The sequence below is a fragment of the Cyprinodon tularosa genome, unplaced genomic scaffold, assembly GCF_016077235.1.
Source record: "Cyprinodon tularosa strain WSP-4 unplaced genomic scaffold, ASM1607723v1 ctg612, whole genome shotgun sequence".
NCBI lineage: Eukaryota > Metazoa > Chordata > Actinopteri > Cyprinodontiformes > Cyprinodontidae > Cyprinodon > Cyprinodon tularosa.
In genome coordinates, this window is record NW_024039355.1 from 6776 (window position 1) to 33353 (window position 26578).

The following is a 26578-nucleotide window of genomic DNA, read 5'->3' on the forward strand; positions in this document are numbered from 1 at the left end:
TCTAAAAGAGGGAGATGTAATGGCATGATATGACCACTTGGTGGCACTCTGATAGTTTTTGAAAAAAATTAGAAGGAGAAGAAAAAGTTAATAAACATTATCTAGTTACATCCTGATGGTTGTATCCTTGGATACAGAGAATAGAGGAACAATACAGGGATAATGATCATCGTCCGACACTGAGGCTAATATTGCTATTTGCCTATTACATTTCTACCTCTATTTAGTTGTTAGCTCAACAAGTTGTTAGCTTGTTCAACACAGTCACACTTTCCTGTAAGTTTTGTTAACTGAAACTGACAGCTGCAGTATGTCTTTTTTCCACCCTCATATCTGTTTGTCTTTATGTTTTTAATTCTTTAAAATGTTTCAGCCATTTTTACCTATTTTGTGTGACACTACACATTTAGCTAAGTAAGCAACTTAGTGCTAGCAGGTTCCCAATGGGAAATTCCATTGGGACCAAGTAGCACTAAATTGGTGACTTAGAAACGACACTGTCAAGGAACGCTATGGACAGAGGAAACATGCAAGAGGAGGAGAGTTTAGTGTCGGAGGTCGTGGATGAGTCTCCTCCGTCATCCATTTTTTATTTAGAGGAGGAAAGCGGGGACGAAGATGTTGTGGAAGAGGACGCCAGGGCGGCAGAAGCTTGGTTTGGTGTAGAAGGCTTCCAGCCGTACATGTTTGAGCCCTTGCCTCGCAACGCTGCCAGTTCTGTTAGCTCTACCCCTGCCGAAGACACAGACGTCCATCCCTGTGAACACTGGGACGCAACTCAATGGGAAAGGAAAGGATTCTGGTTTCAACCGTATACGTATATTAGCTGCAACATATGAATCAAGATGCTATGACTGAAAAAATGTGATTGACAGATGACCATTGTTATATGATTGGCCAAATTTAGGTGTACAAGCTGACGTAGAACTAACTGGCCTGCATAAGATAAAGAATGAAATAAAAAAAAAACACCCCAAAGATTTTAAGACAGGATATATATATATATATATATATATATATATATATATATATATATATATATATATATATATATATATATATATATTTTTTTTTTTTTTATAGAAATTTTCTAACTTTTGGGACAACATTGTCTGATAAAGAGTAAATTTATATGTTTAAGCCAGAATGATTGGACATTTAAATGACTTCCTTTTGAAACTTCCCAGCCTTTGTATTTTTAAATGGTTTTATTCTGTGTTTTGACTTTGTTTCTGCCATTGTGTTTTTATCTTTTTCACAGTGACCTTGAGTGTCTAGAAAGGCGCCTTTGAATTAAAATCTATTATTATTATTTATTATTATGTAAGAATCGAATGCATTATTTTATGTGACTCCAAATAGTTCATAAACAAAACTCTGTGGGCTCCGGGTCCCCGCAGGCCCTCCCGGTGCTCCGCCCCTGCTCCGCCCCCGCACCACAGGCCCTCAGCGGGTCACACAGCAACATGATGGCGCCTGGAGGAGCCCTAGCTTCGGTCCAGTCGTAGTGTAAAGGACCGGTGTTGACCCGGCAGGATGAACCCCTGCGCCCAGTATCTGCGGTGAGTTGGGCCGCGTGCCCTGCGCCGGTGGTTCCGGTGGCCCAGGAAGGAGCGCTGCTGGATTGTTTTGCTAGGCTGCTAGCCTGGAGCTAGCTTAGCTAACAGTTGGTGTTGTTAGATTCCGATATATCAATAAGCAGTTGAAGCAGCAGATGTTACACTCTATAATAAATGATCGTTTATAAGCTAAGCCGGGTTTAGAACCAGCTAAGTGTTGTAAAATGTGTTTTTAAGGCTAATAAATGTGTTGTTTGTTGTTAGCTTAATTGTAGGGCTGTCAGGTTAGCATCGATACTGCTAAGCTAAGGGGGTAATAGTGGGTTTGGATGCTCTTCCAGGTGTGATTACTGGTTAACCTGCTGTGTGTGACTCCTCTACCGGATCATAGCTGCAGTTAATAACAGCTGGCAGGCAGGGGTTGATCTGCAGGAAGCTTCGCTGATTGAATAGTTGTGTTTTGGACGCAGGAAGTAGACGGAGCCGCAGGTTCTGGTGGACGTGTGATCAGAGCTGTTAAATGTTTGAAGGAGTTCAGGTCGAGCAGGAATGTTGATGAACTGAAAGCTGCCGTGTCTGACTAACCTCCCTCTCCTCTCTGTTTCCATCGGAGCAGCCAGGCGGAGGCCCTGAAGGCTGACATGACAGGTAGGTCTGCTCTGTCACACACACCTGCATGCTTATAGACACAGAAAGTCAGCAGATCAGCCTTCAAACCGCTGGAAGGAAGACAGCTGCAGCTAAACACCGTTCAAAGTCTGGACCTGAACTAGTTCTCCTGCTTCTAAAGGTCTGGATGTTGAGCTCAGACGGTCACTGCCAGATGTTTTCATTTACTGAGAAATAAAACAGCTTATGGAAAAATAAAGAGTCTGAGGTTCCAGACTCAGAGTAAAACCAATAAATGAGAGAACTAGAGATTCATTGATTGGGATTTCAAGAGCGGTACTGATGTTCTAGTTTAGTTTTTATTTGGACTTACTGGTTCTGACTGGCTTCAGATGCTTTGATTTGGATCGATTCCGTTATTTCTTTCCTCTTCTGGGGACTTAAACATAAAAGAAGCTCATGGCTAGAGATGGACATGGTTGCTTTTCCATTGTTTCATGAATGTTTTCTTTTTTCATTATGTGAGCGGATCTATTGGCTGGTTCTGGTTCCAGGTCTGGTAACGGGTCCACCTCCAGTGACTGGTTTCTGTTTTCCACAGTCTGCAGGATGATGCCTCTCCTCCCTGAAGGAGCAGAATGTTGACTTAAAATCAGGCTTATGTTACGTCCAGACCGCACTCTCTTTCAGCAGCAGAGGCAGCTAGCTTACATGCTGCTGGACGCGTCACATCAACCAATCAGAGAAGCTGATCTGGGAGCTGGCAGGGAGACAGACACAGCACTGCTGATGCAGAGCGCTATGATAACTCCTCTGAAACAGTTTAACGCCTAAATTAACTTAAAATATAGAAACCTGCTGGGAGAATATGTTTGATTTTATTATCTTGGTGCCTGCAGTTTGAAAAGTTGAAAAATGCTAACATCTACTTCCAGCCACTGCGAACAGTAGCAGCAAACCGTGAGGAGGCGAGTGGGCCTGAGGCAGCTGCTGCTGGGGATTCCCAGTGACAGCGCACAGCCGGTATGTGGGGGTCTGAGCAGCTCCCACAGAGAAGTAATCTTTGAAGGCAGAATATGGATGAACAGACTGATGATGTTTTCAGGAAGACTTTCTCACTTAGAAATAGATTCAAACTACTTTTTACCTGCTGATCACAGCAAATATGGCTGCCATAGTTCCAGGCAAAGAAAGGATAGGTTAGCCCAATGTGCATCAGACCCACTTTCCACCGCACAGCTAGAGCAGCAAAGATGCTTCAGCTGCGCATCAGAACCAAACACGTCTCTTAGAAGAAGCGGTGTGGGGCAGGTTTAGCCTGTTGGGAGGCATCCAGGTTCAGCCTTTAGGGGATTCATGTTAATTTTGATCAGCTAATGTTTCTATGTGTTTAATGTGCTTTTATGTCTGACCTCATCTATTAATTTAACTCCTAGACTTAAATGTCTGCAATGAACAGACTTTAGCTGCAGGCAGACAGGAGCCTCGGTTGACCTGATTTTTTTCCTTCATTCGGGTCGTTTCCCGACTTCATGCTGGTTTTTAAGTTTCATGGCGTTCAGAACCTGCTGCTCCATGTTTGACCCAATTCTAGATCCTTTTATTTTTCTGGCACTGATTCCATTCATACGGTCCCCTGTTAGATGAAAGGCCTAAATGGTTATGTTGTACTGGTTCTGTTCCGAAACGAAGCGGCTTCCGGCCTGACGCAGAGTCCAGTCTGATAGGTTCTGACTGGTTCTGGAATGATGTCACTGATGGGAACCATGAAACACTGTGGAGAGGTTCTGCTGACCGCAGCGGTGGATTTTATGGGTCTAAATCTGGATTGTTAATCATTAAGCAGAGCTTCTCCTGTTGGGGAACTAAGGTGTGAACAGGAGACGAGGTGTTGGTCCTCCTGCGGTCGGCGGAGAAGCAGAAGCTTGGAGGTTCTGGTCTGAACCTTTAGCTCCGGTCCGGATGGTTTATGACATTCAGACCGTCTCAAACCAGGGTCACAGCTGTTGCGTCCAACTTTCTAATCTCCGTTATGTTTTTGTTTTTTTGTTTACGTCACACTGACTGCAGTGTGTAGAGAGTCTGCTATGCTTAAAGCAAATGATCTGTGTAGATTTCTCACTGCTGTCTCTGTAAAAATTGGACAAATATCTCACATTTAGCTGAATCAGATTAATAAAAGTAGGGCTGGAAGAATTCATCACATTAATCAATAATATAATTTAATAATCGATTAATCATTAGCTGGATAATAGAGACTGTAAAACATGCCTTTAGCTGACAGAGCTACCCGCTAAGAGCAGGAATTATACCAACTTTGTGAATATATATGTGTTAATATTTTTCATTTAAAATAAGAAACTTTTATATTTGACTATGCTCTATATTCCAGAACTCCTCAAGTGGAAAAGTTTTAGTTTCGCCTCGTTTATTCCTGTGAAAAATCTACTTTAAGGAGATTTTACCATCCAAATGTTCATTGATTAATAAAAAAAAAAAGTGACAGATTAATCAATTAGTAAATGAATCGTTAGTTGCAGCCAGAAAATTTTTTAAAAAGAAAGTCAGGCAGTGAAACGGGGAAGCAAAGCCCAACTTTGCTTTACCGAGCAGGACCTGATGGACTGCCTGTGTACGTCGCTGAGCGGATCATGACCTCTGACCTGATTCAGGAGTCCACAGCCAGTAGAAGGGTTCCTTTCATCAGTGGAGTACAGGAGAAAGTCGATGATTAGACTTCATCATCAGATAAAATGAAAGCTTTAAATGTTTTATTAGAACTTCTCCTAAAGTTGTGAAGAAAGTTCCTCTGAGGAGGAACCCAGTAGATCTTTGTCTCCATTTCACTGCAGATTAATGCTACGTTCACACCGGACGCAGCAAAAGCAGCAAAATCGCGTCTGCTGCTTCCTTTTTGCTGCTTGTACCAGTTTAGTTCTGACGCGCGGCTGAAGCAGCTTTGCTGCTCTGGCTGCGCGGTGAAAAAGTGTGTCTGACGCGCGTTGGACGGTGCTACTCTATCCTTTCTCTGCCTTGCAGCTATATTTGCTGTGATCAGTGTGAATAAAGTAGTTTTAATATGTTTTTAAGTGAGAAAATCCACCTGAAAACTTCATCAGTGCAGTCAGTTCATCCAGATTACCATCCTGCCTTCCAATATTATTTCTGTCGGAGCCGCTCAGACCCCCACATACCAGCGGTGCGCCGACAGTAGGAATCCCTTCAACAGCAGTCTCTGGCCGGGTCGCCTCCTCGCGGTTCACCGCGGCAGCTGGTAGGTGCTTTTCATCTAAATAATCCGATCTGCAGGCACCAGGATAATAAAAGGGAACATATTCTGCCGGCAGATTTCTGCATTTTAAGTTAATTTAGGCGTCAATAAACTGTTTGAGAGGAGTGATCATAGCCTCTGATCATCAGCGATGTGTCTCTCTCCCTGCCAGCTCCCAGATCAGCTTCTCTGATTGGTTGACGCGGCGCGTCGAGCAGCAAAAATTCAAATTTTCCATCTCGTGCAACAGCGCGTTTGCAGCGCGCCCGACGCGCTGCTTCAGCTGCTCAGACGCGCTGCGGGACCTTTTGCTGCGCCTTGACGCGCGTCAACCATTGACTTTGCATGTAAACTCGCTGCTTCTGTCGTGCCAGCTGCATCCGGTGTAAACGCAGCATAAGACAGATTAGGATGATCAGAAACTATCAGGAACATTTCAGGTCCAGTTTGGTCTCAGAACTCATTTCTGCTGTAAAACATCCACCTGAGAGCAGAACCGGTACCATCTACCCTCCTCTTCTTCTGTCCCTCCTCTGCCAGACTCAAAGCTGGGGGCAGCAGAGGTGTGGACGTCCCGCCAGGCGCTGCAGGATCTCTACCAGAAGATGCTGGTGACGGACCTGGAGTACGCTCTGGACAAGAAGGTGGAGCAGGACCTGTAAGCTGCTGCACCCGGACACACCGCCTGGTTCTGATCAGGACCGGTTCTGATGATTGAACCTTTGACCTCCTGTTGCTCTGATCAAAAATGGAGTAGTCAGAGGAACAATCAGAACCAGATACTGAGTCTCTTTGGTTCTTGCTTACCTTTGACCCGTCTCTTTGGCTGCAGGTGGAACCACGCCTTTAAGAACCAGATTACCACCCTGCAGAGCCAGGCCAAGAACCGGGCCAACCCCAACCGGAGCGAGGTCCAGGCCAACCTGTCGCTGTTCCTGGAGGCCGCCAGCGGCTTCTACACTCAGGTACCACCCAGGAGCTCCACCTGCTGGTCGGGTCAGAACCCCTGCTGTTTGGGTTCAGGGTTCTGACAGACGGGTTAGAACCTGAAAGATGTTAAATTAGACCAGAACCAGGAGGGGAGGACGGTGTGTGACCCAGTGAGGTCCAGTCTACTGAGTGGTTCTGGTTTTGTGCTGCCTTCCAGCTGCTCCAGGAGCTCTGCACCGTCTTTAACGTAGACCTGCCCTGCCGCGTCCGGTCGTCTCAGCTCGGCATCATCAGCAGCAAGCAGAGCGGCGGCGGCGGCGGCATCATCACGCCTCAGCCCAGCTCCTGCTCCTACATCTGCCAGCACTGCCTGGTCCACCTGGGAGACATCGGTCAGAACCTGCCTTTCTGCTGCAGCCGGTCTGACCCGGTGGGACGGCTTTCCTCTGGTTCTGATCCAGATGGTGTTTCTGCTCCTCTTTCAGCTCGCTACCGGAACCAGACCAGCCAGGCAGAGTCGTACTACAGACACGCAGCCCAGCTGGTTCCATCCAACGGTGAGTCGGACCGCCTCTCTCTGCGTCCCTGCTGAGCCTCACCCGGCCTGACCCGGTGTCATATTCCTCACTGAAGGAAACAGGCTCAGAACCTGCTTCTGGACTCTCCAGGTTCTCTGCTAGAACACAGCTACAGGGTTCTGGTTCCGGTTCTGCTTGGAGTTTGTTCACCAAACCAGAACTGGTTGACCCAGCAGCACTTCAGAACCAGCTGTTTCCATGGCAATGAGAGCCGCAGCTCTGCCGGGACCATCTGTTGGTCCATCTGCCTGACGTTCATCTCAGTGGTTCTGGTTCTGCAGCAGTGGGTCAGAATCAGTTTGGATTCTAGTTTACTTGGATCTGGGTTTCACTTTAGTTCATTTGGTTCTATTTAGTTCTGATTGGTATGGGTCACTATTATTTTAATAAAGCCTGTGTTTAGTTTCCATTAGTTCAGGTTATAGTTTCAGTTGTTTTATCCTCAGGTTTTAGGAGCAGAACTAAAAGGTCAAATTGTTGATTTTATGAAACTAAATTAATAGTTTAATAATAGTTAAATAGTAATATAATAAATATAATAATTACATTATAATTTCAGAAATTACAGATAACTGTAAGCGAGTACTAAAGTGAACAAAAACACAAAAATAAGGATTATTAAAAGAATTGATCATCACAGCAATTAAGGGTCTATACTAGAGATGCTAGCTGATAACAGCCATTTGTCTAAAACCTAAAAGGTTTCTCTGGTAACCAGAGCATTTTCCAGAACATTTAAGGCTAAATATTTTTTTTATAAAGTGCTGAATTTAATGAATGTACTGCATCAATGTATTTTATCAGCTAACTTCAGCTGTAGTAGGTGGTACATAAACAGAGTTAGGCCGTTTCTCAATTCACAGGAACACAAGTTGGGACTGGTGTTCTTGCAGAGTCCGTTCTTAAGTAGAACACAGGAAAGTGCTAACTCGTCTAAATTATTCACAACACCCCAAAAACTGAGCTTAATATTGCTACACCTAGCATGCTACCTTAAATAATAAGGTAAATAATAAATAATAAGGTAACATGCATGGCTCCTATTTCACTAGACTTGGTGAAATAAGAGCCATTTAGGTCAGGGGTCTTTTCCAGGCCAAGGACCCCCAAACTGTTGGTGAGATGGAGCGGTGACCCCCTAATTATATATATTGTATGAAATTGCTTTCCATCAAACTGGTCCTATAGTCACTTTATTACAGATGGAGTAATGTAACTAAAGTAATTCCTCCCTGGGATTATTAAAGTATTTCTGATTCCTTGTTGATGGGACAGGTGTTGTGAATGAAACGGTGCCCAGTTTGAAAGAGCTCCTGTGTGTCGCTGAATGTGTGCATTGATGACTGAAAGACATCTTCTGCCTCCATTTATCTGTTTACTACAGTGTGTTGAATTCATGTTAATGTGGATTTAAAGACATTTCAATTAATGAAAAAATTACAGGGGGGAATATAAAAAAAAAAAAAGCCTAATCCACCCAAGCATTTGTGACCCCCATGCAGTACCTCTGGGGACCCCCTAGGGTTCGCAGTCCCCTGTTGAAGACCTGCGATTGAGGTGAAAACTATATCCAGTGTTTGTATTTACTAGAGCCGAACAATTTTGGTAAAAATCTAAATTGCCATTATATTTAGATTTTTTTTTTCCTTTTGCCCTATCCCCAAAGAACCATCAGCTCATCTGTGCAACCAGATATACATCCAGGTCACAGGACAAAAGACCTAAATTACTTTTTTTTAGCCTAAAAAACTAAGCGCACTAAACTATAATGTGTTAATAATGTATTTCCTGAGAAATTAAATGCATTAATGGGTCCTACGCTAACTCCAGGAGCTAACTGTTTCTGCTTTGGATCTAAACAAAAATCTAGTCTTTCTGAGTTTTATTCCAAAAAAAAAAAGAAAATTAAAAACAATCCACTGGACTTTGTTTTTAATTTCCATCTTTTGGAATGACTGTGACCTGGATGACTGAGAATCTTCAGCAGCTTTCTGAGTTTTGGTTTCTTCGGTGTTAATATTATGGTACATAGTGCGTAATCTATCTATCATCAGCTGAAGGTAGACCAGCTGATGGGCGGCCATGTTTGTAGTTTCCTGCTGTGCTGACCATCCTGTGGTCCCTCTGCAGGTCAGCCCTACAACCAGCTGGCCATCCTGGCCTCCTCCAAAGGAGACCACCTCACCACCATCTTCTACTATTGCCGCAGCATCGCCGTCAAGTTCCCCTTCCCTGCAGCCTCCACCAACCTGCAGAAGGCTTTGTCCAAGGCGCTGGAAAGGTAGCCGCTCCTCACCCAGCCAGGCAGCGCTGCGACCCCCCCAGACCACCGTCTAATGTCTTCTTCTGTGTCTGCAGCCGCGATGAGGTCCGAACCAAGTGGAGCGTCTCTGATTTCATCAAAGCCTTCATCAAGTTCCACGGCCACGTCTATCTGAGCAAGAGCCTGGATAAACTGGACCCCCTGAGGGAGAAGCTGGAGGAGCAGTTTCAGGTACATCGGTGTCACCTGCTGCCCGTCGGGTCCGGCCCGAGTTCCCGTCACCCAGCTCATCGTCTGTGTGTGTGTGTGTGCAGAGGCTGATCCTGCAGAAAGCCTTCAGCTCCCAGCAGCTGGTCCACATCACCGTCATCAACCTGTTCGAGCTGCATCACCTCAGAGACCTGACGGCCGACGGCGGCGAGCCCGGCTGCAGCGGCGAGCAGCAGCTCAGCTGGTTCCAGCTGCTCGGACTCTTCGGTAAGAACTGGGAAAGGAAGCCCAGACTGGTTCTGATCTGTTTCCCTCTGTCCTGTCAGACATACGCTTCTAAAAATGTCAACTTAAGTCATTTTTTCTTAAAATAACAATTTTTTTCCCTAGAATTAGGGAGGTAAGTGAGACACTTTGCCAATGGAATAAGATTATTTCCATTTATGATCAGAAAAACCAACTGTAGTCTCTTATTTCAAGTGTATATTATCTAATTATCATATAATACTCAAATACCCTGCCTTTACTGGCTGGTCATCATATTTACATACGCATTATTACATATTAAGGGTAGATGCACAGATTTAAAAAAATTACTCTTTTTAAGATAATTTTTGCAGCGTAGAGATTAGAGTATAGATCAGGGCAGAGAGCCCGACCCGAACCCAAAGGTAATCTAACGGGATTCATGGTTGTGCTGCTCGTTTAAACTTTAACAGCCATAAACTAATCCTGTGTTTCCAGAATCAGTCCATCCACAGTCCGTTTCCACTATGAATTCTAAATCTGAGGTTTTCATGATGCTGACATTTTAAGCTCAGGTCACAGCTACTTTTTAATCTCCGATTGTTCCTGGTCTCACTGACTCCACTGCTTTATAGATGGGTAGGAGGTAGGGGTGTAAATCACATCCATCATGGTGATTCGATTCAGTATCGATTTCCTGACCCAACGATTCGATTATTATTGATACTCAAGAATACACCACCATATGATTCGATTAATTGGTTCATTTTTTATTCATTTATTTTTTTATTTTTCATTCACTGAAAAATAATAATACCCCTGCGTTATCGATTCTGAAAGGCCTTGCCTCAAAAAATGCTGCACACAATCAGTGCAATGAGTTCAATGCGATACCTCGACTCCAGACGTCCCGCCCCCTCCACAGACGCTCCGCTGCTCCTCTCCCTAATTGTAGCTGACCGCAGACAGGAGGCCGACTTGTTTTGTTTTTATGACCGAAATTGCGGAAAACAACTCTTGAAGTTTGACCTGCTAGCAGAGCGAGGTGTGCGAGAATGCTGGGAGCCTTTTTCCACCTGGATCTCTGCTCTTTTTGGCCCTCATGTCCCTCCATCGTCGGACTAAACTTGCCCCCACTTCCTCACCGCCTCGGCGGTATAACCAGGAAGCGAGGTAGGAGGGCAAAATAGGTTTAGCGCCACCGCAGCACGGGAGGGAGAATTACGCAAATGGATAAAAATAGACCGGAGGAAAAAAAAACATGAATCGATTCTCTTGCAGACGTGTCGATGCATCGATACAAAACGATTATTATTTACACCCCTAGCTGCAACTAACCTTTATCTTGCACATCGATTAATGTCATTTACTTTTTCAATGAATAATCAGATAACCAAAGACTTCTTAAAGAAGATTTTTTCCAAAATTAAACCAGGTGAAATTAAATTGTTCCGTTCTGGTTAAAGCATAGTGACAGATGAAAACGTTTTCTTTTTATATTAAATGGTAAATGTTTTTTCCTGTTTTTTACAATTTAATTCCTGCTCTGTGCGCGCGTCTCGGTGGGCCGGGAAAGCGAGGCGCGCGTCTCGGTGGGCAGGGAAAGCGAGGCGCGCGTCTCGGTGGGCAGGGAAAGCGAGGCGCGCGTCTCGGTGGGCAGGGAAAGAGAGGCGCGCGTCTCGGTGGGCCGGGAAAGAGAGGCGCGCGTCTCGGTGGGCAGGGAAAGAGAGGCGCGCGTCTCGGTGGGCAGGGAAAGCGAGGCGCGCGTCTCGGTGGGCAGGGAAAGCGAGGCGCGCGTCTCGGTGGGCAGGGAAAGCGAGGCGCGCGTCTCGGTGGGCCGGGAAAGAGAGGCGCGCGTCTCGGTGGGCCGGGAAAGCGAGGCGCGCGTCTCGGTGGGCAGGGAAAGCGAGGCGCGCGTCTCGGTGGGCAGGGAAAGCGAGGCGCGCGTCTCGGTGGGCAGGGAAAGCGAGGCGCGCGTCTCGGTGGGCAGGGAAAGCGAGGCGCGCGTCTCGGTGGGCAGGGAAAGCGAGGCGCGCGTCTCGGTGGGCAGGGAAAGCGAGGCGCGCGTCTCGGTGGGCAGGGAAAGCGAGGCGCGCGTCTCGGTGGGCAGGGAAAGAGAGGCGCGCGTCTCGGTGGGCAGGGAAAGAGAGGCGCGCGTCTCGGTGGGCAGGGAAAGAGAGGCGCGCGTCCACCGAGACGCGCGTCTCGGTGGGCAGGGAAAGCGAGGCGCGCGTCTCGGTGGGCAGGGAAAGAGAGGCGCGCGTCTCGGTGGGCCGGGAAAGCGAGGCGCGCGTCTCGGTGGGCCGGGAAAGCGAGGCGCGCGTCTCGGTGGGCCGGGAAAGCGAGGCGCGCGTCTCGGTGGGCAGGGAAAGCGAGGCGCGCGTCTCGGTGGGCAGGGAAAGCGAGGCGCGCGTCTCGGTGGGCAGGGAAAGCGAGGCGCGCGTCTCGGTGGGCAGGGAAAGCGAGGCGCGCGTCTCGGTGGGCAGGGAAAGCGAGGCGCGCGTCTCGGTGGGCCGGGAAAGCGAGGCGCGCGTCTCGGTGGGCAGGGAAAGAGAGGCGCGCGTCTCGGTGGGCCGGGAAAGCGAGGCGCGCGTCTCGGTGGGCCGGGAAAGCGAGGCGCGCGTCTCGGTGGGCCGGGAAAGCGAGGCGCGCGTCTCGGTGGGCCGGGAAAGCGAGGCGCGCGTCTCGGTGGGCAGGGAAAGAGAGGCGCGCGTCTCGGTGGGCCGGGAAAGCGAGGCGCGCGTCTCGGTGGGCCGGGAAAGAGAGGCGCGCGTCTCGGTGGGCAGGGAAAGCGAGGCGCGCGTCTCGGTGGGCAGGGAAAGAGAGGCGCGCGTCTCGGTGGGCCGGGAAAGCGAGGCGCGCGTCTCGGTGGGCCGGGAAAGCGAGGCGCGCGTCTCGGTGGGCAGGGAAAGCGAGGCGCGCGTCTCGGTGGGCAGGGAAAGCGAGGCGCGCGTCTCGGTGGGCAGGGAAAGCGAGGCGCGCGTCTCTGTGGGCAGGGAAAGCGAGGCGCGCGTCTCGGTGGGCAGGGAAAGCGAGGCGCGCGTCTCGGTGGGCCGGGAAAGCGAGGCGCGCGTCTCGGTGGGCAGGGAAAGCGAGGCGCGCGTCTCGGTGGGCCGGGAAAGAGAGGCGCGCGTCTCGGTGGGCAGGGAAAGAGAGGCGCGCGTCTCGGTGGGCAGGGAAAGCGAGGCGCGCGTCTCGGTGGGCAGGGAAAGCGAGGCGCGCGTCTCGGTGGGCCGGGAAAGAGAGGCGCGCGTCTCGGTGGGCCGGGAAAGAGAGGCGCGCGTCTCGGTGGGCCGGGAAAGAGAGGCGCGCGTCTCGGTGGGCCGGGAAAGAGAGGCGCGCGTCTCGGTGGGCCGGGAAAGAGAGGCGCGCGTCTCGGTGGGCAGGGAAAGAGAGGCGCGCGTCTCGGTGGGCCGGGAAAGCGAGGCGCGCGTCTCGGTGGGCCGGGAAAGCGAGGCGCGCGTCTCGGTGGGCCGGGAAAGCGAGGCGCGCGTCTCGGTGGGCCGGGAAAGCGAGGCGCGCGTCTCGGTGGGCCGGGAAAGCGAGGCGCGCGTCTCGGTGGGCCGGGAAAGAGAGGCGCGCGTCTCGGTGGGCAGGGAAAGCGAGGCGCGCGTCTCGGTGGGCCGGGAAAGAGAGGCGCGCGTCTCGGTGGGCAGGGAAAGAGAGGCGCGCGTCTCGGTGGGCAGGGAAAGAGAGGCGCGCGTCTCGGTGGGCCGGGAAAGAGAGGCGCGCGTCTCGGTGGGCCGGGAAAGAGAGGCGCGCGTCTCGGTGGGCCGGGAAAGCGAGGCGCGCGTCTCGGTGGGCCGGGAAAGCGAGGCGCGCGTCTCGGTGGGCCCGGAAAGCGAGGCGCGCGTCTCGGTGGGCCCGGAAAGCGAGGCGCGCGTCTCGGTGGGCCCGGAAAGCGAGGCGCGCGTTGGGCCGGATCTGAATTAAACCCAGTCAGAAGCCTGATGTTCCTCTGAAAGCGGACCTGCCTTCCTCTCTTCTCAGTGTCCTTCCTGGGAGTGATGTGCAGCCGGGTTCTGCTCGACAAGAACCGAGGGGAGGAGCTGATGGGGGAGTGTCCTCTGCCGGCCATCAAGCTGTCCTTGGATTGGCTCAAACTGCGGAGCAGCATCTTCCAGGAAGCGGCCGTGGAGAACAGGAAGTAGTAAGTCCACCATCTTCCTCTTCCTGGTTCTGCAGCGAGAACCTTTGGGCCGTAACATTCTCTCCATCTCCGCAGCATCTGGCCGTGGCTGGTGTCCATCCTCAACAGCTTCCAGCCCAGAGAGGAAGACCTCTCCTCCTCCTCTTCCTCCTCAGGTTCTGCAAACACACCTCAGTAGCGCGGTTCAGGCCCGGTTCTGTCAGGTGTTTAACCAAAGGGTGCGTTTGTTTCGTCCACAGTGCTGCCGCTGCCAGAGGAGTTTGAGCTGCAGGGTTTCCTGGCGCTGCGACCGGCTCTCAGGTACAGAGCTCCTCTGGTTCTGTAGAACTGTTCTGGTGGGTGGGGGCGGGACTCATGGCGTCTGTGGATGTTTCAGGTGTTTGGACTTCACCAGAGGTCACCAGGGCATCCTTCTGGATCGGGAGGGGCTGCCGCTGCACGCTCGCCACCAGCGGCTGATCGCTCTGGGGAAATGGATGGCCGACAACCAGCCGGGGTGAGTTCTGCGCCGCCCCGCTTCGCCCCGTGAGTCTGTGACGAGTCCGGTCCCACACAACCAACTTCTCCATCTCTGCAGGCTGATCCGGTGCCGAGTCAACGAAGACGGGCTCCTCCTCTTCCTCACCGACATTCCAGAGGAGGCCATCCCGGAGCCTCAGGAGAAGGAGGCCCCGGTGCTGCAGGAGTCGTCCAACGGTGAGCAGAGCCAGAACGACGGCGGCACTGCGGGCCTGAAGTCGGTTCTGTCTGCCGGGAAGACGCAGAGCTCGTGGTCGGACAGCGGCGAGCGGCCCGTCGTCACCTTCAAGGAGAACATCAAGCCCAGAGAGCAGAGCCAGGAGCCCGCCAGGAACCTCCCACTGAAAGACCTCGGCAAGGAGCGCCGCGACTTATGCAAGGGCAACGGGACCGCCGCCGGCACCGCCGCCGCCATCGGGAAAGGAGAGCCCAAGAGGGACGGGAAGAGGAAGAGCGAGATGAAGAAGGCCGGCCACGAGAAGACGGCTGATGTAGGCAAACAGGTTAGGGTGGTCCCTGTGACCCGCTCAGAATAGTTCCCATCCAATCAGTAACCGCTCTTCTTCATCAGGTGAAGGCTCAGACGGAGCTGAGGAAGACTCCGGTCTCTGAGGCCAAGAAGACTCCGCCCACCCAGACTCAGACCACCTGCTCGTCCCAGTTCATCCCCATCCATCATCCCGGAGCGTTCCCCCCGCTGCCCAGCAGACCCGGTAGGTCCAGAACACGCCGGCCCACTTCCTGTCTGAGCTCCAAACATCAAACCCGTCTCTGCCTGGAAATCCTGGAAAAGCCTGGAAAGAGCTCCAGGAATTCTCCATCATTGGTTAGACATTAAAGGGAAGCGTGCCGCAGCTCGGCGCCACCGTCGTTACCGCCAGAGCCAAAAGGGTTAAACCTGCTCACCTTTGATTAATCAGTTATTGAGATAAAAAACAGCTTTTTAAATAACCAATAAATTGTTAAGCTGCAACTAACGATTGTTTTTGAAAATCGATTAATCCGTTGAGTATTTTTTGATTAATTGATTATTAATCGGATAGCCTTGAAGATTTTTACAGAATCAAACCAGGTGAAACTAAAACTTTTCTGGAAAGAGCAGAATGTCTCATGAAAACATATTTTATTTATTTATCTTAAATGCCAAATTTTTTATAAATTTTTTCACAATCTCTACTTAACTCCTGCTCTGTGTGGGTCACTCTGTCAGCTAATTTAATGATTAATGGATTACTGAATGATTCGATTATAATCTCAATCCTTAGCACAGCTGATTCTGATGGTTGCAGTTCAACAAAAGCCTGTAAATCAGCCATCAGTGAAAATCAGCTGTGCTGGAGCTGAGAAACCTCTAAAACCTGCAGGACAGCGGCCCCCCAGCGGCCCCCCCAGCGCCGACTTTAGTTAAACCTGGGGTAAAAGGTTAACATAAAAAATATATTTTCAGTGAAAACCTAAATGTCTCTTTAAGTTTGGAAATAAAAGAATTTAAAGAAAAAGATGAAAAATGAACCGACTTCTGTTACGGATTGTATCAAATGAAGGGCCCTGCAGGGGGGGGTCAATCTGTAGCTGTTAATCCCTGCTGGTCCGTTGTCGATGAAGAGGCCCAGATGACCCGTTTGCCTCCTCTGCAGGTTTCCCCCCCTCGGCCTATGTCATCCCCCCCCCTGTGGCGTTCCCAGGCCTGCAGGTGAGTCCAGGCTTCACCTTCCCCGCCGGAGTCTCGGTCCCCGCTCCTTTCCTCCAGTCTGCGGTCCACGGCGGGGCGGGCGGCCAGGCTGGGAAGCAGTCCCACATTCCCTACAGCCAGCAGAGACCGTCGGGGCCCGGCTCGGCGGGCCAGGGCCCGGGGCCCCTCAACCAGGTGCCCTCCCAGGCTCAGCAGCAGCAGCCGTCCCCCCAGCAGGCCCTGCAGCAGTCGGTGCAGCTGCAGGTCCAGGCCCTCAATCAGCAGCAGCAGTCGCCCACCAAACCGGTGCAGCAGGGGGGGATGGGTAAGAGCCCGCCCCACCACCCGGGCCTGCAGCAGGTAGGTCACATGACCCGCGGCTCGTCCCGTTGAGGCGGCGTCCCTGCTCACCTCCAGCTGTCCCTCTGCTCTGATCAGTACATCCAGGACCAGACGGCCCCCATGTGGAACCAGTCCCAGGCGGCGCTGCAGAAGATGTCCCCCCTGCAGATGTCCATGAAGCAGCAGCAGGCGTTCTTCCTGGGGGGCCAGGACCCCCTGAAGCTGTACGAGCAGCAGCTGCAGCCTCAGATCTCCAACATGGACAAGAAGATGAAGTTCCCTGACGTGAAGATCCAGGACTTCTACTGGGAGCCGTCGTACCGGATGGAGCGGACGGCGGAGGGGCTGGCCATGATGGGGGACAGGATGAAGAGGCCTCCTCCTGGTGGGATGTGTGTGGAGCAGGAGGTCCCTAGGGGGCCCCGAGGAGCCCCATTCGAGGTGAGCTGAAGGGAGACGGCGTTTCTCTGCCCACTTTGCTGCAGTTTCCTCCTTTTCCTTCCAGCAGCCGTCCTGCTGGAGCTGCAGCCCGTTCTGCTGGGCCTGGTTCTGCTCTTCTTACTGGCCTTCCTTCTTTCTTCTCTCCTTTTCCTCCTCTCCTTGCTTCCTCTCTCACTAGGACAAGAGCTCGCCTTTCCTTCCTCCTGACCTGTTAAAAACTCTAGCAGACTTTGAGGAGGACGAGGAGCTGATCTTTGCTAAGCCTCCTGATTTCTTCCAGGCGCTGGCCGGCCCCCTTAGCTCTGCTCCTGGACCCAATATCTTTGTATGTAGCCGCATGTTCCTCACCCCCACCCTCCTCATCCTGCCTCTGCTCATCCTGATCCCTTATCTTTGTCAGGGTTTGGGTCTGATCATGTCAGCTAAAGCATCAGCACATAGATCTGTGTTGGATAGATGATAGACTGAATGGTGTTTCCTTCGTGTGTTTAGCTGCCAAACCAGAGCAGGATGGAGAGCAGCCAGGAGGCGGTGGGCCAGCCGTCGTCTCTGCTGGCCATCAGCGGCTTCCCAGTGCAGGTCAGGACCGTCTGATCGCCCACAGGGCGTCGTGTTCCAGTCTGTTCCAGTCCTTCACTTTTCAGCTCAAATGGATCAAACCAGTATAAAGCAGAAGGTTTTCTACTTGAAATAAAACCAACTGGTTTAATTCATGATGGTTCTGATCTAATGTTATTATCCAGATTTAGTGTCATTTATAAAACACCCAGAACTGATTACAGCCAGACCCGTAGAACCAGTATGGAAACATGAAGTAGGCAGAAACGTCTCTTGCTCCAGTTTAAGCTTTTATAGGGCTGCCCAAAAAAAGTTAAAAATCAATCTACTGGAGTTTGTTTTCAAGTTTGAAGACATTTTGCTTCCCATCCAGGAAGATTTTTCAATTCAAAATGTCAGAAATAGCAACAAAGCCTTGTTTTTGTGCAAATAGAAACGGATAAACGGGCCTGCAATGCCCCATACCTGTCTACGTCCCTGAAAGGGGGGTCATTAAAGGTTGTTGGCCTGGATTAACAGGCAATGTCTTTTGTTCCCCTGTAGGGGGGTGGGGGGGTTATGATGATAGCGGGAAGGAATCAACTCAACCCCTTAATAGCGAAAGTTGGCGTTTTTGATCACTTTTGATCACAAGATCTATATCCATCCATTCAGCAAAGATGCTGCTACATGGCTGTACGTCTGATGTTGGTTTGACCAATTAGATGAGCCCCTGAATGATATATTACCCACTGGAAATTAGGTTAAAAAAATTTAACAATCAAGAAAAAAAAGGTAAACTAATTGAAAAATTAAAAAGTAAATTTAAAAAGTTAATAAGCCTAGTTAACAAATATATTTAGGTTTATGAACTATAGAATGTCAGTGCCAGTATCAGCATTAATGCCTCTAAGGTTATGTTGGACCAAAAAAAATGTGTTTCTTTCACTCTGAGTGTTTTTCATGAATTTCTTCTAGAAGCACTTTAGTTATTTTTCTTAATATCTAGGGGAAAGATGGCGTTTCTCGTTATTACATTGACACTAATTTCTGCCATTAAAATATCCAGATTTTTTTAATGTTCCAAAGTTAATAAGGTCTTGTCCTGAACTCCAATAATGCTATTAGCAGGAAATGTTGATTATCAAACCGTTTCACTGAGGGCCCTATAAACGGTTAAAGAAGAACAGATGTTTGAGAGACTTTGGACCCCAGAGAACCAGAGAAGCCGACCTACCAGAACTAATCCAGGAAGAACCTGGAACCAGATCTCTGCTGGCCTCACTGCCCCAGCTGAGGTCAGAGGTCAAGATTCAGCAGTGCGAGACGAACTGGATGCAGAACCAGAACCTCTGCTGTCCTGAAACGTCACAAAGATCCAGTTTATATTAGAAAATGGCGTAAAGAGTAGAAGGATGGCCGTTATGGACGGTTCCATTAGCTGTAAACCCAGCAGCTCTTCACAACCAGAATATCAGGCACGGCGCTGGTGGTGTGATGGTCTGGGCTGTAACTGGGGGTTCTGTAGCAGGAGGTCCGTTCTGGACCAGAACCGTGAACCAAAGCCCCTCAGCTGGTCTCTGTCTGTTTGGGTGGGGTGGATTAGAGGAAGGTCATGATTTTAAACCTGGACCTGCTGTTAAATCAGTTTACGAACGTCAGGTTTGTTCTGGAAGGCCTGACCAGCGGAACCAGAACCTGGCTGTAAGGTTGTAGAGCGGATTGTTTGGTCCCGGTGGATGATCAGAGTGCTCTGTTTCTGCAGGAGTTTAACCACAGCAGCATCTTCAGCCAGGCCTACGGGAAGAACCTGCCACCCAGCTCCAAACCCGACTCTCCCATGATGCAACAGGAGCCCTCCCTCTACTCGCTGTTCCAGGGGAACCCCTGGTCCCCCTCCCTCCCTGCCAGCTCAGGTAAGGAGCCCACCAAGCGGGGGCTGTTTCAGGAAGTGACATCACTAACCCTGCTGCTCTCTGATTGGCAGACCACTCCACCCCAGCCAGCCAGTCCCCCCACTCCTCCAACCCCAGCAGCCTGCCCTCCTCCCCTCCCACCCACAGCCACGGAGCCGTGCCCTTCTCCAACTTTGGCCCCATTGGAACCCCAGACAGCCGAGACCGGCGGGTCGTGGACCGCTGGAAAGCTGAGAAACCAGGTCAGTCTGGGTTTAAGCCTCACATAGGAACAGCTTCCAAGAGCTCAGAGGGGGGGAGGGGTGAAAGGAGAGATGGCGGAGAGGGGCGGAGCCTTGGAGGGAAACATCAGGGATCTAGAGCTTGTTTTGGAAGTCAGGAGTTTTTGCTTTGCTCCATTTTTTGATGTTTTTAAAATAAGCCCCTCAATCTGCTGCTGCGATGGTGACACCTGGTGGTTGGTTTAGGTTCTGCAGAGGATTTGATTATTTTACCTTTTAAAGTGAAAAAACTGAGATAATGAAGATTTTATTAAAGAGATAAAAGGAATCAAACAGTTACACTGCTGAACCCGTCCTCTCTGGTTCTGTTTCTCTGAACCCGTCCTCTCTGGTTCTGTTTCTCTGAACCCGTCCTCTCTGGTTCTGTTTCTCTGAACCCGTCCTCTCTGGTTCTGTTTCTCTGAACCCGTCCTCTCTGGTTCTGTTTCTCTGAACCCGTCCTCTCTGGTTCTGTTTCTCTGAACCCGTCCTCTCCGGTTCTGTTTCTCTGAATCTGAACCCGTCCTCTCGGTTCTGTTTCTCTGAATCTGAACCCGTCCTCTCTGGTTCTGTTTCTCTGAACCCGTCCTCTCTGGTTCTGTTTCTCTGAACCCGTCCTCTCTGGTTCTGTTTCTCTGAACCCGTCCTCTCTGGTTCTGTTTCTCTGAACCCGTCCTCTCTGGTTCTGTTTCTCTGAACCCGTCCTCTCTGGTTCTGTTTCTCTGAACCCGTCCTCTCTGGTTCTGTTTCTCTGAACCCGTCCTCTCTGGTTCTGTTTCCCTGAACCCGTCCTCTCTGGTTCTGTTTCCCTGAACCCGTCCTCTCTGGTTCTGTTTCTCTGAACCCGTCCTCTCTGGTTCTGTTTCTCTGAACCCGTCCTCTCTGGTTCTGTTTCTCTGAACCCGTCCTCTCTGGTTCTGTTTCTCTGAACCCGTCCTCTCTGGTTCTGTTTCTCTGAACCCGTCCTCTCTGGTTCTGTTTCTCTGAACCCGTCCTCTCTGGTTCTGTTTCTCTGAACCCGTCCTCTCTGGTTCTGTTTCTCTGAACCCGTCCTCTCTGGTTCTGTTTCTCTGAACCCGTCCTCTCTGGTTCTGTTTCTCTGAACCCGTCCTCTCTGGTTCTGTTTCTCTGAACCCGTCCTCTCTGGTTCTGTTTCTCTGAACCCGTCCTCTCTGGTTCTGTTTCTCTGATCTGAACCCGTCCTCTCCGGTTCTGTTTCTCTGAATCTGAACCCGTCCTCTCTGGTTCTGTTTCTCTGAACCCGTCCTCTCTGGTTCTGTTTCTCTGAACCCGTCCTCTCTGGTTCTGTTTCTCTGAACCCGTCCTCTCTGGTTCTGTTTCTCTGAACCCGTCCTCTCTGGTTCTGTTTCTCTGAACCCGTCCTCTCCGGTTCTGTTTCTCTGAACCCGTCCTCTCCGGTTCTGTTTCTCTGAACCCGTCCTCTCCGGTTCTGTTTCTCTGAACCCGTCCTCTCCGGTTCTGTTTCTCTGAACCCGTCCTCTCTGGTTCTGTTTCTCTGAACCCGTCCTCTCTGGTTCTGTTTCTCTGAACCCGTCCTCTCTGGTTCTGTTTCTCTGAACCCGTCCTCTCTGGTTCTGTTTCTCTGAATCCGTCCTCTCCGGTTCTGTTTCTCTGAATCTGAACCCGTCCTCTCCGGTTCTGTTTCTCTGAACCCGTCCTCTCTGGTTCTGTTTCTCTGAACCCGTCCTCTCTGGTTCTGTTTCTCTGAACCCGTCCTCTCTGGTTCTGTTTCTCTGAACCCGTCCTCTCTGGTTCTGTTTCTCTGAACCCGTCCTCTCTGGTTCTGTTTCCCTGAACCCGTCCTCTCTGGTTCTGTTTCTCTGAACCCGTCCTCTCTGGTTCTGTTTCTCTGAACCCGTCCTCTCTGGTTCTGTTTCTCTGAACCCGTCCTCTCCGGTTCTGTTTCTCTGAACCCGTCCTCTCTGGTTCTGTTTCTCTGAACCCGTCCTCTCTGGTTCTGTTTCTCTGAACCCGTCCTCTCTGGTTCTGTTTCCCTGAACCCGTCCTCTCTGGTTCTGTTTCTCTGAACCCGTCCTCTCTGGTTCTGTTTCTCTGAACCCGTCCTCTCTGGTTCTGTTTCTCTGAACCCGTCCTCTCTGGTTCTGTTTCTCTGAACCCGTCCTCTCTGGTTCTGTTTCTCTGAACCCGTCCTCTCTGGTTCTGTTTCTCTGAACCCGTCCTCTCTGGTTCTGTTTCTCTGAACCCGTCCTCTCTGGTTCTGTTTCTCTGAACCCGTCCTCTCTGGTTCTGTTTCTCTGAACCCGTCCTCTCTGGTTCTGTTTCTCTGAACCCGTCCTCTCCGGTTCTGTTTCTCTGAACCCGTCCTCTCTGGTTCTGTTTCTCTGAACCCGTCCTCTCCGGTTCTGTTTCTCTGAACCCGTCCTCTCCGGTTCTGTTTCTCTGAACCCGTCCTCTCTGGTTCTGTTTCTCTGAAGCCGTCCTCTCTGGTTCTGTTTCTCTGAACCCGTCCTCTCTGGTTCTGTTTCTCTGAACCCGTCCTCTCCGGTTCTGTTTCTCTGAATCTGAACCCGTCCTCTCCGGTTCTGTTTCTCTGAATCTGAACCCGTCCTCTCTGGTTCTGTTTCTCTGAACCCGTCCTCTCTGGTTCTGTTTCCCTGAACCCGTCCTCTCTGGTTCTGTTTCTCTGAACCCGTCCTCTCTGGTTCTGTTTCTCTGAACCCGTCCTCTCTGGTTCTGTTTCTCTGAACCCGTCCTCTCTGGTTCTGTTTCTCTGAACCCGTCCTCTCTGGTTCTGTTTCTCTGAACCCGTCCTCTCTGGTTCTGTTTCTCTGAACCCGTCCTCTCTGGTTCTGTTTCTCTGAACCCGTCCTCTCTGGTTCTGTTTCTCTGAACCCGTCCTCTCTGGTTCTGTTTCTCTGAACCCGTCCTCTCTGGTTCTGTTTCTCTGAACCCGTCCTCTCTGGTTCTGTTTCTCTGAACCCGTCCTCTCTGGTTCTGTTTCTCTGAACCCGTCCTCTCTGGTTCTGTTTCTCTGAACCCGTCCTCTCTGGTTCTGTTTCTCTGAACCCGTCCTCTCGGTTCTGTTTCTCTGAACCCGTCCTCTCTGGTTCTGTTTCTCTGAACCCGTCCTCTCCGGTTCTGTTTCTCTGAACCCGTCCTCTCCGGTTCTGTTTCTCTGAACCCGTCCTCTCTGGTTCTGTTTCTCTGAAGCCGTCCTCTCCGGTTCTGTTTCTCTGAACCCGTCCTCTCCGGTTCTGTTTCTCTGAACCCGTCCTCTCTGGTTCTGGTCTTACAGGAAGTGGCTTTGGTCTGGACTACCTCACAGCTGCAGCGTCCTCCTCAGGCCCTGAGCCCAGTTGGCACCAGGGCGGTTCCACAGGGAGTTCCTGGACCAATCAGGAGTCTCCGATGGACGAGTCGTCCTCCACTGTGCTGCTTGACAGCCTGAAGGTGATCCGATCGGCTCCGTTCTTCTGTAGAAGCGGGTCCTGTCTGCGTTCTAACCCGGTTTCTCCCCTGCAGTCCATCTGGTCCAGCTCCATGATGCAGCCGGGCCCGTCGGCGCTGGAGCAGCTCCTTCTGCAGCAGAAGCAGAAGCAGCAGAGAGGCCACGGCGCCATGAACCCGCCTCACTGAAGCGCAGCGCCAGGCGGCGCTTTGTGTCCGGACGAACCACCACCAGGAGGAACGGAGGAAAAAAAACACAAATCAATTAAACCGGCGAGAACCGGTGGAGGCCGGGGAGGCGAGGCAACCCCCCGATGAGGCTCAATCACACCCCCACCCCCACACCCCCCTCGGCTGTTCGAGGAGCGGCGACGCCCCTCCTGGATCGGAGGGAGCGGGATCTCTTGAACGGCGGCGCCGCGCTGCCGCCGTGTTTCCTTCAACCGGCTGAACTTTGAGGAACCCCCCCACCCCAACCAACACCCCGACCCCCGAACTCAGAACACCTGGACACCTCCACCTTTCTTCTTCATGGGAACAAGGAGGACGTCACTCTGAGGACGGGGTGGTTTAACAGGGAGGGGGGGCAGGTGGAGCGCAGGGGGCGGGACTTTCTGATCTCCTTTCATTTTCATCGGAGTGGGAGGAAGAGGAGGAGGAGGAAGGTTTTAAATACCTACTGATCATATATGGGCTTAGTTGGACCGGGGGAGGCTGGTGGACGGGACGGGACCTCCCAGCTGCAGACCGCAGGAGGTCGTGGGTCAGAAGCGGCGAGCCGGCCCATGGTAGGGGTAGTGCTACTGTTAGCGTGCTACTGTTAGCGTGCAGAGATTCCACATATTAACTCCTGAAGATTAACGTGTATTTAGTGATTTTGTTCGTAGCAGTTTTAGCTTCTCGCTGCTTCATCCAGGAGCTTCTTTCCTGAAGACTCACTGCCTCTACTTCCTGTACGGCTTTACTCCACGAAGAAGAAGAAAAAACCAAAACAAACGAACCTGAAGGTGTGACCCTGCCTGCTTAATGAACCTGCTTTTACTCTCTTCTGCTCTGCCTGGTGTTTGTAGCAGCTGCTGCTCTGAGGACAGGCAGCCGGGTCGGGCCAAACCCATCCCGGCGCCTTGCAGCTTTAATTTAGCATCTCATACAACCCCCCCACCCCTAAAAAAAAAGAACAGAAAATAATCTTAATGTCAGACAGAAGCTGGAGATCTTCCTGTTTGTTATAAAAAAAGTGAAATGAATTTGCAGGAAAAGCGTTTTGAAAAGCTTCACCGTCAGAAAGTTGATCAGATTCTGGTGTTTCAGCTGGAAAACTGTTCTGTGGTTCATCTTTGGCGACACCTGGTGGTCAGAGACGATCCCTGCGTCTCTCCTGATTGGATTAAAATCGGTCGCTCAGTCAGATTTTAGCGAACAGAACGGTTCTGGGTTCAGGCAGGTCGGTCCAAACGGGATCTAAGCAGGCTGCAGGTATTTGTTTAAAATCATGTCTTGTATTAAACCTATCAAAGTTTTTGTGAATGTTCATTTATGATGGAATAAACTGCAGATCTTTGTTTTAGAAAATAAATGGATTGATTACTGATGCTTTTATCTCTGTAGGGTTTTCCTGCTCTGCAGTCGATCTTCTTTTTATCCATTCTGACGGTTCTTTCTTTCACCTTCAGATCAAATAGAAGCAGAAAAGTTTGCTTGTGATCCTTCATAATGATCAGTTTGTTTCTGCTGTTTTTAAAGGCAGAAGCTCAGACCAGCAGAGGTTAGATCTAGCTTTGGTTCTGTACTTTCGCCGGCCAATCAGGACGCTGTGCGGCTGTAACAGGGCGGGAGCCACAGACGCCATGTTTGGATCAGAACCCTCCTCTGTCCAGATGTTTTCTCACCTTTAGAGGCGTGTCTATTTTCTGTGCTCGTGCTTTCCATGTGGCATTTAGAAGCCGTGTCTGGGGAAATAAAGGACAAGTTAATTCTGACGGAACCAAAAGTCACGTGTGGTCTGTTCTAGGCTCTGGTTCTGACTGTGATCTGTTGAGGTTTTGCTCTTTTAGATCCAGCTGTGACTTCCTGTGTTTCTCTGTAGACAGATTTGATGGAATAACCTTTTGAATAAATGTAATAAACTCTGTTCTCCTTCAGCTCCGCCTCTTTATTTTCATTAAACCTGAACTGCTTCCTGTCAGATTGTTTAGATCCATTTAGACTCAAACTTTGTCACGTGCAACAATATGACAATTAATTCATACAGCTTAATGCAACAGTGAAATGAACTTTATCATTGATAAAGTGATCACAATGTAACAGTGTAGAAGTAAAGGAAAACCAGTTTAAAGTCATTGTGCAAAAGGCATCAACATGGAAAGTGCAGTGTAAATAAATGTGCAAAATCCAGGAGAACACTGAGTTGTGTTTATTTAAGGGGATCATGGAAAAAGTCAATCACATTGGTAGTGCAAATATGTTTTTAAGTCTGATGCAGAGGCTTTATTCGAGTTCCATTAGCTCAGCAGTCTGATGGCGGTGGGGAAGAAGCTGTTGCAGAATCTGCTGTGAAGCCTCTTCCCAGAGGGCAGCAGGGAGAACAGTCCATGGTGGGGGGGGTGAGGGGTCATTGATGATGTCACGGGCTCGGGACATGCAGCGCTGGGATGAAATGTCTTTAAAGGAAAAGTCAGGTGAGCAAGAAATAATCAATGGATCATTATCTATACGTATAACTAATACGTTCCCGGTGATTTAATAAAGTTAGCATTAATCAGTAGAAAAATAAAAACTTCTGCAAGTACTTTAAATATGAAATTATAACATACTGTTCAATAAATGATCAGTGTTTTTAATTCAGAGTCATTTTCCTGTGAATGTGCTTTACTGGAGGCATCCATGTCTGTCAAAGAACACTACTGCCACCTACTGGTTTGTGACGTCACGGTGCGGTATCGGCTGTTGATCAAGTCCCAGTGCTGTATCTGGTGTTTGTCACAACGCGCTATTATCCAAGTCATCTTGAAAACATTCTTCTTCCAAATGTTGGCTACATATTACGGGTTTTTTCTCTGGCCAGAAGTTCGATGGCAAATCCTCCCTCTTCAAGTTGGCGATCCAACGACCAACCCGTCCGTGGAGGATCAGGAATCAGAAAGGTGGAATAACTCTTTTATTTTTTTTGCAATATAAATTCTTATTTCTTATATTTTTTATATAAATTCAATGGTGAAGTCCTCTGGAAATCTTCAATAATTGTTGTTGATTGCAGATGTGTCTAGTAGTTCCCATTGATTTAGCTTGGAAAGCGGGGAGAATGGCGCTAGGCTTACCGCACCGTGACGTCACTGCAGGAAGATGGCAGGAGGGAGGGGCTAGTATATGTGGGCAAAAATGGCCACTCCCAGATTCTGTGAAAATTATTATTATTTTTACCCTAAATTCATTAAATCATCATGAACCTATTAGTTTTAGGTATAAATAGTGATCCATTGCTTATTCCGTGATGAACAGACTTCTCATTTTAAAAGTGTCTGTGATGTCACCAGCCAGCTGATCTGCACGCTCCTTATACACCTGCCCAGGTACGTTATCAGGGCCTTCCTTGGGTTGACTCTCCTCAGAGTTTTTCACATGTCAGCGGTGTGGAGGCGTGGGGCCT

The 26578-nt window shown here is 50.0% G+C and overlaps 1 protein-coding gene across 4 annotated transcripts; it reads left to right on the forward strand.

The window, feature by feature from the left end:
- Nucleotides 1-1405: 1405 nt before the first annotated feature.
- On the forward strand, nt 1406-25073 carry smg7 (SMG7 nonsense mediated mRNA decay factor). Of its 4 annotated transcripts, none has more exons than XM_038307521.1 (23): nt 1406-1562; nt 2176-2207; nt 5980-6097; nt 6272-6404; nt 6587-6761; nt 6855-6926; nt 9078-9228; nt 9306-9441; nt 9525-9687; nt 13657-13816; nt 13892-13971; nt 14056-14116; nt 14193-14312; nt 14394-14838; nt 14907-15048; nt 15973-16367; nt 16446-16790; nt 16969-17115; nt 17283-17369; nt 19093-19243; nt 19315-19485; nt 22781-22935; nt 23008-25073. In XM_038307521.1, exons 1-23 carry the CDS (start codon nt 1537-1539, stop codon nt 23119-23121), a joined length of 3579 nt encoding a protein of 1192 aa, XP_038163449.1. In that variant the 5' UTR covers nt 1406-1536; the 3' UTR covers nt 23122-25073. The 4 variants fall into 4 exon arrangements, with proteins under 4 accessions (XP_038163449.1, XP_038163450.1, XP_038163451.1 ...); XM_038307522.1 differs by having other exon boundaries at nt 14394-14826; XM_038307523.1 differs by lacking the exon at nt 16969-17115.
- The last annotated feature ends 1505 nt before the right edge of the window (nt 25074-26578 follow it).

Coding starts and splice junctions, on each gene's coding strand:
- smg7 (XM_038307521.1), top strand. CDS start 1,537: ATGAACCCCTGCGCCCAGTATCTGCG. Junction 14,117..14,192: donor GCGCTGCGACCGGCTCTCAG/GTACAGAGCTCC, acceptor TGGATGTTTCAG/GTGTTTGGACTTCACCAGAG. Junction 16,368..16,445: donor ACCACCCGGGCCTGCAGCAG/GTAGGTCACATG, acceptor TGCTCTGATCAG/TACATCCAGGACCAGACGGC.